This window comes from Colletes latitarsis, chromosome 8, assembly GCF_051014445.1.
Source record: "Colletes latitarsis isolate SP2378_abdomen chromosome 8, iyColLati1, whole genome shotgun sequence".
NCBI lineage: Eukaryota > Metazoa > Arthropoda > Insecta > Hymenoptera > Colletidae > Colletes > Colletes latitarsis.
This window is the reverse complement of record NC_135141.1, coordinates 28,904,956-28,922,985: the sequence shown is the minus strand read 5'-3', so window position 1 is coordinate 28,922,985 and position 18,030 is coordinate 28,904,956. Positions and strand designations below refer to the sequence as shown.

General features: G+C 34.7%; 1 protein-coding gene and 1 long non-coding RNA gene across 4 annotated transcripts; both read left to right on the top strand.

Annotated features, from left to right (window-relative positions):
- The first annotated feature begins 1,625 nt into the window (after positions 1–1,625).
- LOC143345138 (uncharacterized) lies at positions 1,626–10,374 on the top strand. Its single transcript, XR_013080198.1, has 2 exons — positions 1,626–3,111; positions 3,142–10,374. It is a non-coding gene; the product is annotated as an uncharacterized LOC143345138 (long non-coding RNA).
- An 834-nt stretch (positions 10,375–11,208) lies between these two features.
- On the top strand, positions 11,209–17,433 carry Spin (lysolipid transporter protein spinster). Of its 3 annotated transcripts, XM_076771976.1 has the most exons (10): positions 11,209–11,883; positions 11,992–12,188; positions 12,347–12,498; positions 12,653–12,856; positions 13,004–13,138; positions 13,395–13,656; positions 13,745–13,843; positions 13,923–14,118; positions 15,535–15,632; positions 16,844–17,433. In XM_076771976.1, the coding sequence occupies exons 1-9, from the start codon at positions 11,676–11,678 to the stop codon at positions 15,585–15,587; spliced, it is 1,506 nt and encodes a 501-aa protein (XP_076628091.1). In that variant the 5' UTR covers positions 11,209–11,675; the 3' UTR covers positions 15,588–15,632; positions 16,844–17,433. The 3 variants fall into 3 exon arrangements, with proteins under 3 accessions (XP_076628091.1, XP_076628090.1, XP_076628089.1); XM_076771975.1 differs by lacking the exon at positions 15,535–15,632 and having other exon boundaries at positions 16,859–17,433; XM_076771974.1 differs by lacking the exon at positions 15,535–15,632 and having other exon boundaries at positions 11,376–11,883.
- Positions 17,434–18,030: the final 597 nt, after the last annotated feature.

The window sequence follows — 18,030 nt, the reverse complement described above, 5'->3', positions numbered from 1 at the left end:
GTTCGCTAACAAAGGAGCTGCGTGCACGAGACAACAACAGGCCTCGCAGTTGAATCGATCGATCTTACCGAACGGGGCGGGATCCAGGCCAGGATCTCGCCCTGGGTATTATACGTACGCATATTGTACAAACAAATCCGTTTGTAGCCCGTGGCTGGTTGCTTCTGTAGCCGCGATCGTTCGTTGAACGTGCACCTTTCTCGCTTTCGATCGTGTGATTCGTATAGGGACCATAGACGAAACGATTTTTCGTACGATTGCCAAACATGCAGGATTGTTGTAGTATACTGCGGGTTTGGGGAACGACTAGATGAATCTAGGACTGGGGGATAAATCTATTTGTTGGTTACAGTAAAATTCCCAAGAAAATAGTCTGCAATCTTCAGAAGAGCTATTTAATTGTACTTTTAACCCTTTCTGTCCTGAATTGAGTATTCTATTTAAAAAAAATATTAATGCTGTAGGATTGTGGAACACATTTATGTAAAGAAATATATTAAAAGGTACAAATATTATATGATGCCATGTGGCAATCGAATCGATCATAGATTGGATATACATACAAGGATATTTATATTTATATTTTATATTTTAAAAGCAATCAATGTTGGCAGAATGTAGTATCTGAATTAGCTGCATCTCGTTTCTATTGAATCTTTGAGTGTTCGTAAAGTCCCATAAATATCATATGGAATACACTGTCATAGTAATAGCAATATATGTATCCATGCATCGATGCAAGTAACTTTATTGACATTTTGGGACTCCCATTTGTTCAAATGGGGATGGTCTTCATACCCTTCTGACGTGTATAGTGAATACAATACGGAAGTATAGAGGCTAAAGTATTTTCGTCGGTGAGATTTATTGAATAGGTTATGGTTATTTTGAGGAAAAATAACGTACAACAAATCGGTACGTAATTGCATCGTACGATAAATCGTCGCGCCTATGGCCCTTAATACGGTCGTTCGAATTATTTATAAAAAGGGAGACAAGCAAAAAGGGGAAAATATTTGATCTCGATGGACTTTTGCGACGCGAGCAAAAGCTGCGCAGAATCGGTCGCGTTTCGTTCGGGAACGCGACACCATGTATCGCGCTGCCGTCTCGTCGTCAAATTTAAATGATTCTTTATTATTACTACTATTATTATTAATATTATTATTATTATTATTATTATTATTATTATTATTATTATTATTATTATTATTATTATTATTACTATTTGTTTCTTTTAACGATAAGTGAACGAAAAAATTCGAAGGGTATTTCAAAGACTATAGGTTACGTAGGAACTGTTTCGTATCCTCGAGAGGAGAACTCCTTCCATCATGTTGATCGATGCTCATCTTCTAGTACAATTTTACCGATAGCGCATTCTATACGTTTTCTCGCATAATTTAACTGTTAATCTCGTACGCGTGTCGATATTTAATTGTAATTAAGAAATCGTAACCGTGAAACGATAACGTCACTGAGATTAAGAGATTCGTTAGAACAAACGGGGGGTTGGGAGGGAGGGGTGGGGGCGAGGGACGTAATGTTGATTACGTTTGACGACAACGCGCGACAGCAATGCGTGCACGGGACGGGTGAGGGGAGGGGGGAGGGTAAAAGAAAATCACAGACCAATCGTTGATTAATTACCGTGACGGTATTACAGATTTTTTTTTTTTTTTTTTTTTGTTTTTCTTCTTTTTCGACATTCAGTTTTACTGCGAACCAAAGACGTCGTCGTGTCTCCGATCGTGTTTGATCCCGAATTTCCTTTCGATACGGTCCTCCAGTTCTTCGCGGAAAACGCATGTTGCTGATTCACAAGTAAATCTACCGTCAAGAGGGACCGATATAATTTGCACGGATTTTTGTTCACGTTGTCATACGTACTTAGTTGATTATTTCTTTTTTTTTTTTTTTTCTCTTCTGTTGATTGTTTGCAATCAGAGCGCTCTACGTACAACGGTGTAAAATTCCAACGAATCAGAGAAAAGGGTTTCGTGTACGTTTCGAAGTATTGTACCGATGTCATTGTCCTCGATCGAACGCAAGAACCAGCTAAGCCGTAGTTCTGAAAACGGAATACCATCGTAAATTCTCGCGATAACGACGAATAACGTTTGTCTCTGATTCGAAAGGGGAACGATTCGTCGAGAACAAACGCGAAACACTTTCCTTGATCTATGTAAAATAGGAAAAAAAAAAAAATGAAAAAATAATATGAAATGCAAGGTCGAACGCGCGCGCGCTCGAGCGTGTGTAGTATAGAAAGTAATTGCCGTCCAAATAGGTTCCTTCTGTAGGTCAAAATTGTCATCCGAAGTGGTTTCTAGAGCGTACAGTTAGAATCGGCATGCGCAACTTCCAAAAACCGTCGTGGAACGCCGAATAATGCTACTGACCAAAAAAATTACGTTGGTAGAAAAACGTGCACACGTACCATGGACAATGTTATTATGGCTGGGACTACTTGTACGAATTCTTTTGTATTCGATACGAATACTATTTGAATACTTGACTAATCGAATTTTTGAGTCTTCGAATATTTTATTTATGATATTTTATATATAAAACGTTTCTATTTTGACGATGAAGAACTCGTGTATTTACATTTCTCAGATATAACCGTACCAGTAAAAAAACTGCCGCCATTTGCAGACAGTTCGTTTACTGGGCATGTTTCGAGGTTAGAAAAGACTAGTCTACTATATTTTTGTATATCATCAACAGAGAAACAGATAATCAGATGTTCTGTTCACGGTAGACCAGTCGATGTTTTAAAAAATTTTTATTTTGATTGGAATTTAGAAATTGTGTTGACGTTTTTAGTAGGTTACGAGGTTGGGGACGCTATCTTTCTATTTTTTTTTACGATTGTTTAACCATGTCCAATTGTATTGAAAGGTACACGACGATGAACGCTTTAACGGTTGTAGATACATGATCCGATAAGTAGTATTATTCAACGCGTGCCAGACGAAATCTTTATTTTTCTTGTATCCGTAGGGAGAACTTTCCGACAAACAGCATCCGAACGATTCGCTGTTACGCCGTCGCTCGTACATACGCGAGCTTGAATTAACTAACGCTTTGAATCCTTCTCTGTCGAAAGTAAAAGAGAATTTTGGCCGGAAATTCAAGCGAAGAGAATTTTGGCCGGAAATTCAAGTACAGGCACTACGCGTATACCACAGTACAAGGTTAACGATTGTGCCATTCGAAATGCCAAATATTCTCTGGTACTCTTATCGTGTGAAGTAACAATTCGAAAATCGAAACGCGAAGGAGATCTCGAATGAGAACGGATGAAAGAGAGAAAGAAAAACCGCGGAACCGCCGAACCACGCGAGAGAACGGAAAGAGAACGAGAACTTAAAGATTCGTAACGGAAGCTTTACAGACTTAAAGATACCTCAGGTTTATTTCATAACGAAAAACAACGGTGGGGCCGTTCACGATCGAGACGAAACAATTCTGACGATAGACGACCCGCAAGCGTGGTGCGTTCACGGGGAGCGGGTCGTCTTTCGTTTCGATCAAGATGGCCAACCGATAGGCACTGAAATTATATTTCATACGTATCTTCTCGCGAAGTGAACGTCAATATTACTTAGTCGAATTCGTTGCATCGAGTCGAGGACTCGCGTTATATTGTATAAATATATATCGCATTTAATAGGTCGCCTGAAAACGTTCAAACGCCGGTGACAAATCTAGGCCCAATAATCTCGCGCCGGCTATCCTCCGACGACAGTAGGCAATTAAGTCGTTCTCGCGTTCTACAGCGTTGCCAGGACAAATAACGCCCGCTGACGTTCGATCGACGACCCCGTCGATCCGTGTCGGGTTTTCCTCGCGCGACAGTCTGTCGTGCCCGCTCGAGGTTCGCGTGTCGCGTTGCAATTTCGCGAGAGAGCCGCGCGCACGCGCGAGCCAAGAATCCACACGGTTGGCAACACTGTAAGACCGCGACAGCGAAGCATAGTCCGCGCGTATTAACCGAACACTTCGATCGATTCGACAAGCGAGCCAATTAGGGGCGATCAAAATCCTATATGTATATCGAAACGACACAAGACAGCGATCGCCCCGGATATCAATCTAGGGCTATGTCCAGCACGATCGCCGAGATTTGGAAGGTAAAATAACACCGCGGAAAATAATGGCCGGGATTATCATACCAAAACGATCTCATATCGATTTAATGAAATGCAATTTTTGATCGTGCGGTCGACCAGGGCCACCGTTGGCTAGACCGGTCAAGCGGCGGCATCTCCGAGTGACGAAGTTTATTGCATGTACCTGTTTAAAACGTCGCTAGTAGTGATGGGACCAATCCAATGACATACTCGTTAATACCGATTTGTATCAATTCCCAAGGTATCGAAATAAGTAGTCATTGGCGTTAATAGAATGTACTTGTTGACATTTGTTGGTGGTATAGGTACAGTTCAAACGTCGAGTACACTGTTGAGATCGTCGACGAGACAACGATTGCAACTGGTCTAATACAGATATTAGAAGAATAACAAGTATTTAGGGAATAATTCGAATAGAACCAGTTTATTCGAATAATTCTTCTGGACAATTAATCCGGACGAAAATTTTGTCGGTAGAGTCGCGTAACGATGAAGCAATCATTTGGTGAAATCTCTATTAACGGCCAGTTGGCGTTGACCGTAACGTCGTTGCTCGCTTTATTTCCGATGAAAATTGTAAACGTGTATAGAACTCGATGTAATTGATACGTATCAATACGACAGTCGGATGTCTCAATAAGTCTCAAATCGTTCGTAATCATTCCATTCAATGGATTGGTACAAGAGAATCAATTTCTGACGTCAATGTATCGATAGTATCTAAACACGTCTCGGTCCCATCACTAGTCGCCATCGATACAAATCGATGCGATAGAAGGCAAGCGGTGAAATTGATGGCGAATCAATTAAACGAAAAATCCTTGCCTGGGCCGTTTATACCGTCGGCTCTTGGTCGACCGCACAAAGCAAAGACATATTAATAGTATATTATATTATATATTATTATATTATATAATTATTATATTATATTATTACCATTATTAATTTTTATTAATTATTATTATTACCATCGTCATCGTCATTATCATCATTTTTAAAGCTATTACATAGCGTCACTAACAATAAACGTTAAGTGATCGTTAAACGCGAATGATCCTTATTGTCGAATACGTTAGGGAACTCGTTAGTATTACGCAGTACATACTCCGCATCAATATGCGTATCGATGGATCGCGTTAGGCTGGATGCAGACAAGCGACTTTTTTCCGTTTGCAGGGTCGAAGCGTTTCTACGCCCTTCCTTGTCGTTGCAGTCGAAGACAACCGAGGCAGACATAGGGGAACCTCGGTCTCGTCTGTCTTCGTTGTTTTCGATTACAAAACAAGGAGAAACGTAGAAACGCAACGGCATCGCACACCGCTTGTGTGCATCTAACCTTATTCAGCTACCGATGACACATCGAGCCGACCACAAGATCCGGAAGAGGGCCGGCACGACGTGCGACCAGCGACTCTTGTCGAATCTTTCTATCCGTATATCGCTGCAGACGCTTCTATTTATGGACAATTGACGCATCGTAGGATGTAATACGCTGCAATTATGTCACATTATTCGACACTCAATTATTCTAACGTACACGTTATACGACTGAAGGGAGTAATTATAATCGAAGGAACGTTAATTCAATTTGAGTGTAAACTTTTATCGTCGGACTCCTTATGGTAATAAACCTGTCTAACAAAAGCGTATATCGAACTTATTAATTCGTCTTGTCCGTACATGTTATTCATTTATGCCGTTTCAGTTTTATTTCGTTCGTTCGTTGACACGTAAATGCATATGTATTCGCGCGTGAAATACGTCCGCGACGTATCCAGATACGAAAACAAAGTTATCGCGTTTCTTAAAATAAATCGTATATATTATATATATTTATGTAATGAATGCATAAATAGAAACGTTGATGGTAAAAATGGACGAGTATCGTATTTTTATTTTGTGCTATCTTTCCATTACGAGCTAATTAGGTTATGTAGTTCGTTGTTTAAAATTTTTCGTGTAATCTTTAAAAAATAATGAATTTAGAATATTAGAGGTAATCGTATAGTGGACAAATCATCGTGTTATTAGGTTTTAACAGTGGACGTATTTTGCAATACATATGTATTGTCGAAATTTTATCTTTAAAATAACATTTTTTTTTTTTATTAATTATTTCATTATTAGATAATTTTATTTCTATGTCGACGAGACAATAAAAGAAAAAGTGTATTGAATGCGTAGTTGTATATTATTACATTTAATATTCTATTGTGATAGTAATGTAGATAATTTAGCGATTAGAATAATATTGACGTACTTTTATTTCGACTGACAGAAGTCTTTCAACTGTGTACTGCATAATATTTATTTCGTTGCTCAAAAAGTATATATAATTTATCGAGAATATATTTAAAAAAAAAAAAGAAAAAAAAAGGAAATTTATAAGACACGTTTATTATCGTAGGTGCTTTAATACTTGTGCCATAATGAGACATAATCGCAGCTTCGTATATTCACCCGTCTGAATAAAACTTTTTAATCTACTTCATTGAAACGTTTTCTAAGTTTAATAGCGTCGAATCCTGACCGATGAAATTTCTAAAACGGTTCTAGAACAATAACTACTTTGTGTCCTACACACGATTGATATCTACGATATTAGATTACTGTTAATAAATGAGGTAGAAACACATTAAATATCTTTAAAAACAATTCTCAAATAATTTAATTATTTTCTACATCTTATCATTTTCTCCATTCATCAAATTTATCAAGAATACCTTTTGCTCAAATCGAAAGACATTTGAGCTTGGACAAAATTTTAAACGATTACTTAATTTTAATACTGGAATATTAAATATTTTATATTAATCATATTAAATATTATACGAAACATAATATCCGTGACAAGAGATAAATAAAAAATGTATCGAACAGCGTTGAAATTTCGATGAATTTTCTACGGGCACAAACTATGGATTCGAACGGACCACTATCAGAGTACAGTGCCCCTAATCGATCAACGACAGTCCATTAAAATTTCACTGGTTTGTGCTTACCGAGAACAGTCTTCTAAATTACTTAACTACGAATATGTATATTTAATATTCGGTCGAACGTGGCAAAACTTTACTGCTGATACACCCTAGAAACATATTAGTAGTTAACAAAAATCTTAATGAAAATCTCCCTTCTAAACGTAAAACCTCGGACTTATATTTTATCGGTGTAATAATTACTATAGCAATATCGTTACCTATATTAAAAGAAAAGAAAAGAAAAAAAATATTAGGAAATGTTGCAACGAAATTCCGGATATTATTAACCGTACTATGTAAGGATCTGCAGTGTGATATGGATTGAGATTAATGCTTGTAAGGAAACAAAAATCACCGTCTAGCATGAAATTTTCTCCCAGCGTATATCACATAATCGGCGGGTAACGAGAACACGATTATGTCGCTGATAGCACCGATATATAATGGGGTGGTCTATCAGAAAAGAAACAACCGTTTACTTTGCCATTAAGGATACGAAAATTATTTATATTGAAATTATTAAGTTAACGAATAATTCATTTTATATTCGCGCGTTTCACTCGTCCTAAGAATTCGTTACTTTAATATTCGTCCTCTAAGATGAAAAAAAGAATTAGACATTCTGTTTTTGACGGACCACCCTGTACATGCACATATTATTCGAGAATGCACGATCGTGGGCGGTATTTTGAAACGTTTCATTTGAGAACCTTTTGTCCGCGTTCTCCCTGCGCCGAAGACCAAAAGCTTTGTTCGTTCTAAGGTACTTTCGAGTGTACGACGTCGACGCATTACTAATTAGATAATAGACGGCGAGGTTTATTTGTTTTATTAGGTAATGGAATATTAAGATACGTAACATCGACTCACGCCACGCATACGAAGACTCCTTTACGCAAAGACTGTTTTACACTCGCACTGTGCCGCGAAGCTGTTTTTGTCAGCGTTGCACAGGCGGAGTTTTAGATAATAAAGCATATCAGAATCGGATATCAGTAGAAAAATCTTTTGTCGCGCGACGTTATACTCGTCTCTCGCAGCCGACGACAACGTCGTTCCATGGCGAGACGTTACGATTATGGTTCATCTGGTAACGAAAAGAAAACCATCCGATACTGAATGCTAGTACCAATTCGATCCGGATACGTTTGCGTGACCGTTTAGAACGGATCGTAGATAACGTACTGCACTCCGCTGACTTGAAGTCCCGTGGCGGGAATGCGAGAAAAGTAGAGATACACCTATTCCCACGTACACGTTGAACTCTGGTTCCCTATTCGTCGCGGCAGTTACACACACGCATCTGGACTGCCTGAGAGCAAGGGAGCAAGATAGATAGATGGGTGGTCCGACTCCTCCGTGCCCCCTGTGCCGTCCCGCGGGACTTCAAGTCAGTGGACCGCAGTACATAGAGAACGTTGCCGAAAGGACATCAGCGCTTCACGTATTACGCCTTTTGAGAGCCACTGCTGGCCGACGCTTCCGACATCCCCGTATAATCTGTCAAGAATTCGACTCGACTGTAAATACATACGTAATTATATGCTCGTCGAAGAGCGTTTTTTCGAACACCGCTACGATGCAATCGTACAAATATATTTCACGCGAGGCCGTTTGTAAGAAATTTTCTCGACGCGGTTGTCCGATCGAATGGTAAATTCGTGAATTACAAGGAACAGCGAAGAATATCAGTTAGTGATAATATCGTCGCGATAACGAATTGCCATCTCTGTTATAATCGACCTATCGTACCCGGCGAGGGTGTTACGACCATGTTTGCAATGCACTAATAGCAATAGGTGTCCCGTGTTTTGATACGCATCCTGTTTTCGATGCGTAGTTAACGAAATACAGCACAAATAATAAGGGGAAAACGATAGAGGGCGTTATCGTAAAAATCGTATTGTACGAAACGGTATTTCAGATTCGCTGGGTCGCCTTACGGCGTATCGCGAGCCGAGGGGGACAGACTTCGTCGTCTCACAGTCGACGCAATATACGAACGTCCGTTTTAAACACGCAATATCTTGCTGTAGCGGGCCTAACCCCAAAATCACGGAACAACCGATCAAGAGAACGTTACGCGGATGATTTTTTTCCGGGGGCAATCAGATGTATGAGAAAGCAAGTTACATTTAATACGTTTCGGTAACTTTATCGTTAACGGTGTTATTACTTCTATTCGATAATCGGTTCATTCGTGAGGCTATGTTCAATGAAAAAGGCAGTCGTTCTTGCTTCGTTCCAACGACAATATGGTTCACTGCTTACGATTTGTAATGTGTTTTGTTATCGGTGTACGGTTAAATAACTCGTTTCTTGATGCCATCTTGGTTTAAATTCGGATCTATCCGCTGCTGAAAGTTGTCGTCAGCGATTGATTTCTTTTGATCTTTGTAAATTGTTGGGTAGTGTTTAAATGATTTGAAGGTTGACCACCGGTGTTCGATATCTCAATTACTTTAGCGAAATTAACTGGCATTAATCGGCTGCAGTGATTTACATATTTCAAGTCAATTTAAGGACGACCCACGATAGAAATTTTCACGAACGTTCAATTAATCCAACACCCGAAAATAAAGTTTCGATCTAGAACCCGATCGATCGGGTGCGAGGAATCTACAATTGGACTCTAATGCGTGAATAGAGCTGGAACAATTGATCCTACGGTAATATCGACAGATTTTCCTGCACAAAGCGATCATGAGAACCGACGTAAGTGCATTATAAATACGTTTCACTGAGAACAAAACCTGTATTTAAATCTGTATTTGTATAACGTCGAACGTAATGCAGTAACGACAGTGAAATCACATTTGCAATATAGCGATAAATACAGAGGATTAAGGAAAAATTAAGACGTTGTGGTTTAAGAAATGAATCTATTGTACTATAAGGAAAACATGAATATTTAATTAAAAATAAGAAATCTCAAGCTATCCATACGCTAGCCGAATATTGTATCAGCCTTTTGAGATCATTATTGTTATTATAAATATATAAATCGATATAAATTGTAGAAAATAGTTAACGATCGACGACGACGACGATGACGATGATGAAAAAACGAGATAATAATATATTGTAGTCATACGATTAACATTATTAAACATTATATTTTATTAATTATTATATATTGTATATATAATAATGAACAATTATTATATATATGCATATATATATCCATTCGAAATATATACATAGACATACCTATGTAAGTATTGTGTTACATAGAATATATGTTATTACGAATTCTTCCGTATTATTATTGTTTTTCACCACTTACACCTTTTACACATTGAATAATGTTATTTGAATAACCCTTAGGATTTAATGGTCATTAGATTATCTCGATATAATTGAGAATCATAATCATTGTGTAAGGTTGCTAAATGAGACAATTAATAAGATAATTAATAATTGAAGATGATTTGTTTTAATTTGATTCTGTTTATTCTGTGATAAATGAGTTCATAAGATTTAGATAATTACACCTGTTTTATAAGTATTATAACACTATATACTTGTTACATGATAATTGTATTTTAACACGGAAAAAGTAATTGGAAAAATATCTTTTAAAATAAAGGCTACATTCTTCCTTTGAGGAAAAATATCCTTTATTATTGTTTATTGTTTGTTCGTTAGTTCGTTTTACATAATTTTATCAAATATATAATTAATAATCCAATGGAGATATGCTAAAAAACACTTTACCAATAAAGTACCTTAATATACAATATTGTATAATAATTTAAACAATACAACACAATCTGAGATTTCGTATACACATATCTGGCTGTGTAAGATATAATTCAAGAATTGGGTACGTATGCAACTTACGGGAAAAATGGAGGGAAAAAAAGGAGGGAAAAAAAAGGAGGGAAAAAAAGGAGGGAAAATTACAGGTTAGTAAGTATATCACTTTAAGTAATTTCTTTAACGCACGCCATTAAATAATATCAAAACAACATTAGAAGCGATCCAAATATTTAAAAACCATGAATATTATCCGAAATAAACGAATACTTCAAAACATTTGTATCTTTTCACTTTTTAAACGATAGAAGATGCTCTCGATATAAAAAAAATGATCACGTCGTATAAAGTCACGATAAACAGATGTAAAGATAAATGACTGTAAATATTTGAAGATCTTTTCGTCGAATAAAATAAAACTTAAACAAATTGCACGAGCAATTTTTGACAAGCATTGACATGGACGGCTAGACACCAGTAGATAACCAGTTGATAGCATTTACTCAATGCACGCTCACATATGCTCTCATATACTTCATACTGATGCGTATGTATATCGCGTGATGTTATGACGTTGCACACGATTATCATTGCAGAACATGATTTACACATATACGTTGTAAACACTAGTGACTATACAGTCTAAATCAGTTCAGTGCATCGAAACACAATGTGTCGTAGACTCACGTTCTTTTAAGGTTATGCCATGATACAAGAAGGTTAAATCGTGTTTAGAAAACGAAAAAATTTGTGTCAATGTAAATAGCATTTGGCACAAATACAAAATCATTGAGTCATGGCCGATAATGCAGTTACTCCGAATGTATCAACGTATGATTATCATATGGTAAACGCTGAGAATGCTCAGAACACATCTCGTGAAAGGCAAATAAAAGGAACGATGCTTTCGGATCTTAGATTAATTAGCAAAAGCGACTGGATCACAGTCTGCGTGTTATGTTTTGTTAATCTTATAAATTATATGGATCGTTTTACTGTTGCTGGTATGTATTATCTTGCTTCAATATTGCATACTTAATATTTATTGTGTCCTAACATTTCTTACTGGACACAATTCGTGGAAATTCGCAAAAGTTATTTGTCCGTTATAGGAGTGTTAACAGACATTAAAAAAGATTTTAATCTTCGCAACGATGAATCTGGAATGCTTCAAACTGCATTTATTCTAAGTTACATGGTGTTTGCCCCATTGTTTGGATATTTAGGAGATCGTTACAATAGGAAAGTTATAATGGGTAGTGGTGTATTTCTTTGGTGTTTAACAACATTTGTTGGTTCCTATATGAAGGTAATACATGAATATGTATCTTAAAAGTAAGAAATTATTATAATTTACAAGTATAATGTTGAAGTTTGTACATCCTACAAGTTTTGGAGATTGCAGAATTTATCTTTGCGGTATATAGTTTGTACAATAAATAATGTATTTATACAATGTTATTTCAGACCTTCACACCGTTTCTCTCATTCAGGGCTCTTGTTGGAATAGGTGAAGCCAGTTATTCCACTATTGCTCCAACTATAATAAGTGACTTGTTTATTAAAGATGTGCGGTCTAAAATGCTTGCATTATTTTATTTTGCAATACCAGTTGGAAGGTAAATTTAAGTGTTATTATAGAGGGTGAACTCTATAAGGTGACTACCCATATTATTTTCACCCTGTATAATATTTTTACTGTTCCAAGTTTCAACCATGACGAACTAGATAAACTTTATTAAATATGTATGAATAGGTATCTATAATTTTTAGTGGCTTGGGATACATAGTAGGAGGTGAAACAGCAAGAGCTACCGGTGCATGGCAATGGGGTTTGCGCATCACACCATTATTAGGTGTAGTAGCAATAATTTTACTACTTACTGTAGTAAAAGACCCTATCAGAGGCGAAAGAGAAGGTGGAGTTCATTTGACAAGCACAACATGGTCAAATGATATCAAGGCATTATTAAGAAAGTAAATATTAAAGTAAATATTAAATAAGTAAATACAAAATGTGTATTGTTTAGGGGTGTGCGAGAATCTTGAAACTTTCGGGTTCTCGCGCACCCCTAGTATTGTTTATCATTTTTTATAATTTACAATATTCTTCAAACTGTCTAGTCCAAGCTTTATGCTTTCCACTGCTGGATTCACGTGTGTGGCATTTGTTACTGGTGCATTGGCTTGGTGGGCTCCAACATTTTTGCAGTTAGGATTTGCACTACACCCTGATGGACATAATGTTGATCCCGATGAGTATGTATTTTTCACTTGATTTATTTATTAATTTGCATACCAGTGTGGTATGGAAAGTAATAACTCCTTATAAGTTGTGAGAATAATATAAAAGCAAAGATTTATTAGCCTACATTTCCGATTATAATGAAGATATTTCATGGAATAATTATCCTGAAAAAGACCTTTATCATAGATCGAAATATAGATCGAAACTTTTTTATTTCTATATACTGGTTTAAAATTTTTAATTTTATAAATTCTTGAAACATTTCAGTGTCGCCTACAAATTTGGATTAATAGGAATGACGTCTGGTTTAATAGGAGTGCCATTAGGTTCCTTATTAGCCCAGAAACTAAGAGTTCGGTGGCAGCAGACTGATGCTCTAATATGTGCTATAGGGCTTTTGATCAGTGCACCATTATTGTTCTTTGCAATTGTCACTGTCAATAAAAATTCTGTCTTATGTTACACATTAATATTCTTTGGGCAATTATCATTAAATTTAAACTGGTCTATTGTAGCAGATATATTATTGGTACGTCATTTAACAATTTTTTATCTTTTATATTAGTAAATTCAATAGAAGTTCGTTTTCAAAATCTTTTTATGTCTCCATGTTACAGTATGTTGTGATACCAACAAGAAGATCCACAGCAGAAGCGTTTCAAATACTTATTGCACATGCTTTTGGAGATGCAGGAAGTCCTTATCTCATTGGTTTGGTAAGTATTCATAGAATGCTTGATTAATAAATTTATGATTTTCGTATTATTAATTTACAAATTTATTGATTGGTTTCAGTTATCAGAAGGACTGAAAAAGGTTCTTCTTCCAGACTCGAATAAACATGAAGTTACTGATACGCTTGTCGAGTTCCGCAGTCTGCAATACGCCTTGTTTCTAACGATAATTGTGGAAGTCATTGGAAGTCTCCTTTTCTTCTTCACAGCGTTGTACATACAGAAAGATAAGGCGTTAGTCGATTTAACAATTGCAGGTATGTGAGACTATGCAAACCTTCGTAAACTGAAAAGACTTTGACTTGGCATCTTATTTGCATGTCGTATGAAAGTCGCTACTAATACAGCTTGATGTCTGATACATAGATGTGTATATAATTTGGTACAAGTTTTATAATTTTGTTTTTTAAAAAGTTTTTCATCGGCTTGTATCAAAAGCACTTTTTGCAAGAATAACGTAGGTATAGTAAAAATCGTAATGCACTATCGCTTATATATGTATATATGCAATAGTATACCGTCTGCAAGATCATCAATTATAAAATAAAAGTAATTTGTCGATAACTTAAAATCTTCGTGATGGAATTATACAGAGCGTTCTTGATGTTAATACCCAGCATTTGTTTTCCAAATAAATGATATAAGAAAATATATGTGAAACTTTTGACGGTTAAAATTTTATTTATATATATCATTTTATTTATAAAACAAACTGTAGATGCCAATAACGCGAATACTCCGTATAATTTATAGAGGAAAACGTTGCATTATAATTTTGTTTTTATTCAGAGCTGTCACCAGCAACATTGTCAATATTTATGGCTGTGAATTAACATGGAATATAACATAATAAATTCAATGATTTAATTAAAAATTAATTATTTTTACGTAGTGCATGAATTGTTCTCAAGTTTGGAGTTAAGTGGACAAATTGCTGTGTCAAAAGTAAAGAGGTATCACAATTTCACTTTTTTTTTTTAACATGTTAAGCGCCAGAATCTTTCTAATAAATACAATGCAATTATAAAACTTGTTGCATACTTTATAAAACTGTCTAGTAATAAAGGGGCGATAATAACAAAGTTGTCCCTTTGTTTTTTCTTATTTAACGATAAGTAATTTTCGGCGCTTAACTTGTTAAATTTTCCAGTCCGTTTATTTAAATGATTTTTTTAGTCTTGTTATGCAGGAAATATTTTTTTTTCTAAAACTGTTTTTAGAGAAGTGACAGCTTTGTTACATTATCGTTAAAAAAAGCACATTTTCCTCTGATGTAATTTTTCAAATATCGTCGTATGGTGCTTAATATGTTAAAACACCTTATTATAAAATTATAAAATCATTTTCCAAAACAAACGTAAAAGGTGTCGTAGTTAAATTTTGTTTTGGAAATATAAATACATATGTGATTTTTAATTTATTTGGATGCTTCAAACAGAGTTTATTATTTAAAGTTCTATATCAGTTAGTAATATAAAATCATTATGTGTGTCTTTATATTTCGTAATATAATTTTGAAACGGAGTTCTAAATAAAATTCGAGAATGATGAATCGTACTGAAAAATGTTAAACTTTTGTATACATTATATTTAATATTATAGTATTTTACATGGTCTAATTTGGAATGTATGTGAAGTTAATTTTGTGTAATATGCAAAAATCTTTCTTGCAGACAAGTATCTAGATACTAAGAATAATGGGCAAGCTGAATCAACGCATTTATAAATCACATCACCTTGGGGCCTTCCCTGATAGTGTGCTGTATACCCGGTACATAATTTATTTTCATGATTTCATATTTCTTTTTATTTCATATGATAGTCAGTTTAATATTTCTTCTTTAAGAATCAATTTAATGTCGAAAATAATAATTCGTAATTCTGACAATATTTATGTATCGATATTAACGTCATATATAGAAATTACGAAGCAAAGTATAATATCAATATAAATTTAACATTGCTTTTCTCGTAGGTAACAGTAATTCGTTATATAAAAAACCTTTTTCAATTTTTACTAGTTTTCCATGTATTATATTTAACAATAGACATTAGGAATCAGTCAGAAATTGAAATTTTATATTTATATATAAAATATTAGTAAATATGAAATAATTGAATTGATTATCGAGTAAATTTTGTTTAATTTACATTGATTCACGTTCATTACAATTCCTTTATATTTTTCATTTGTTCTGCTTAATTTTATACCAATGAGAACTAGACTCAACTGTCCATTTTTATCTTTGTTTTATTATTAGTCCCTTTATTTAGTTTCATAACTAAATAAGAGTTTCCAACGACATTGTTAATATTTCGTTGTGTTTATGCTTTATTAATTAATTGGGCGCGTCAAAATATTGTGCAAGTATGTGTGAGATTAATATTATAACTTCTGCCATATATCTGTACTTTATGAAAGACAAAAACTGATGAAGCTTGCCTACTAAAAAACAATTTTTTAACAATTCACATAAATACGATATAAAAGCTTGTTATTTTTGCACGGTAATTAGTTGCATGTACATTGCTATAGATAATAGTATCTGTTTAATACTAACACTGATTATCATGTTGTTTCTTCAGATTGTTATGTTTCTCCTTTGTGATATTTTTATACACGAACTTTGTAATAAACCGAGATTGATTCAGTTTGAAGCTACTTTTTCTACTAATTAGAAAAATGAAATAGATTTCTAATTTTACAGGTGAAAGGGTTTAATAGTTTTTCGTAATGATGTTTGTTAGATAGTTAATAAATGTGCTTAATCTTAGTAGCCATTTTTAAAATGATAATACTGCAATTGTTAATTGCATTGACAAATTAAATTTTACTGGAATAAAAAAAAATACTATTACCTTTCGATATATTTAGATTACATCATTAAATATTATATCGTCAAAATAAATTACTGCTCATTTCCCTTTACATGGAGCAAACACAGTCTCTTATTACATATTCACAAAAATGTATTATTTTAGGTGGAAATATTTCAGATTCAGTTTGTATATGTAACGATGAAGTTGAAAATGAGATACAAGAGGATGAGCACACACCATGATTGGAAATATCTCAAGTATTTCGCGATGATCGATTACTGGGGAAATATTAAATACTGTGATGAATTGCAGCTGACATCTTAAAGTATATTCTAATCAGAAGAATCGTCGATGTGTCATTGACACAAGGATAAAGTGTCTTAGATAGAAGACATACATGGAGAAGAGAAGTGTTTAGAAGTTTCATTAATTTGTAACCGCCCTTTGAGTTATAACTCTATTAATAATGTACAGAAGTATTAGGCTTGCCGGGGAATATATTTAATTAGACTAAAGGTATTTAATAAGAGCCTGTATAATAGTAATTTTGCATATTATATTTTTATAGTAGATTTCTTCTGACAAAAATATGTTATTTTCGTGAGGTCTGTACAATTAATTCCCGAATGCGAAATAAATAACGATATTAAATTTTTAGTATTAAACACTTTGGTACTTACGTATGAAATTTATAATTCTGCTTTTAATGCCGCCTTTGATTTTACGAGTTACATATAATTTACAGGCCTTTTATATATTAAAAAAAAAAAAGAAAAATAATACAGCTACTTTTTTTTATTCAAATGCATTATTATTTTGAAAGTAAATCTAGAAAAAATGCATACTTTATTTAAGCTTTTATACTTCTTTAAATCGAGTCTCCTGTTCGCGTTATCGTGGACGTCTTGCTACGCGAAGATGGCCCCCAACGAGATAAATCTACAACGCGTGTATTAATAATACATGTCGCTAAAGCAAGCCAATGCTACGATATATTTTCTGAAAATGTTGTCTTGCTTTTGTTCAATGCTTGAAAGCCATTTACGATAGCCTGTCTTGGCTGCATTTTTAACGTCGTGTGGTTTTTATTAGGTTGTGTAATAAGTTCGATCACATCGATCGTGGTACTTTAATACTTTATTATAAACTTTTATCGTTCGCAAAATGGCATTTATATCATTGCATCAAGTGAGTTCCATATAAAATTGGCAATATTTAACATTCTTATAAAGAAACGTGAACGAACTTATTAAAAATCTGTGCGGGGAAGAGTGATTTGAAAAGCATTAGCATTTCTAGCAAATGCTAGTGAGCATAGCTCTAAACTGACACAGAGAAAAATTCAGAAT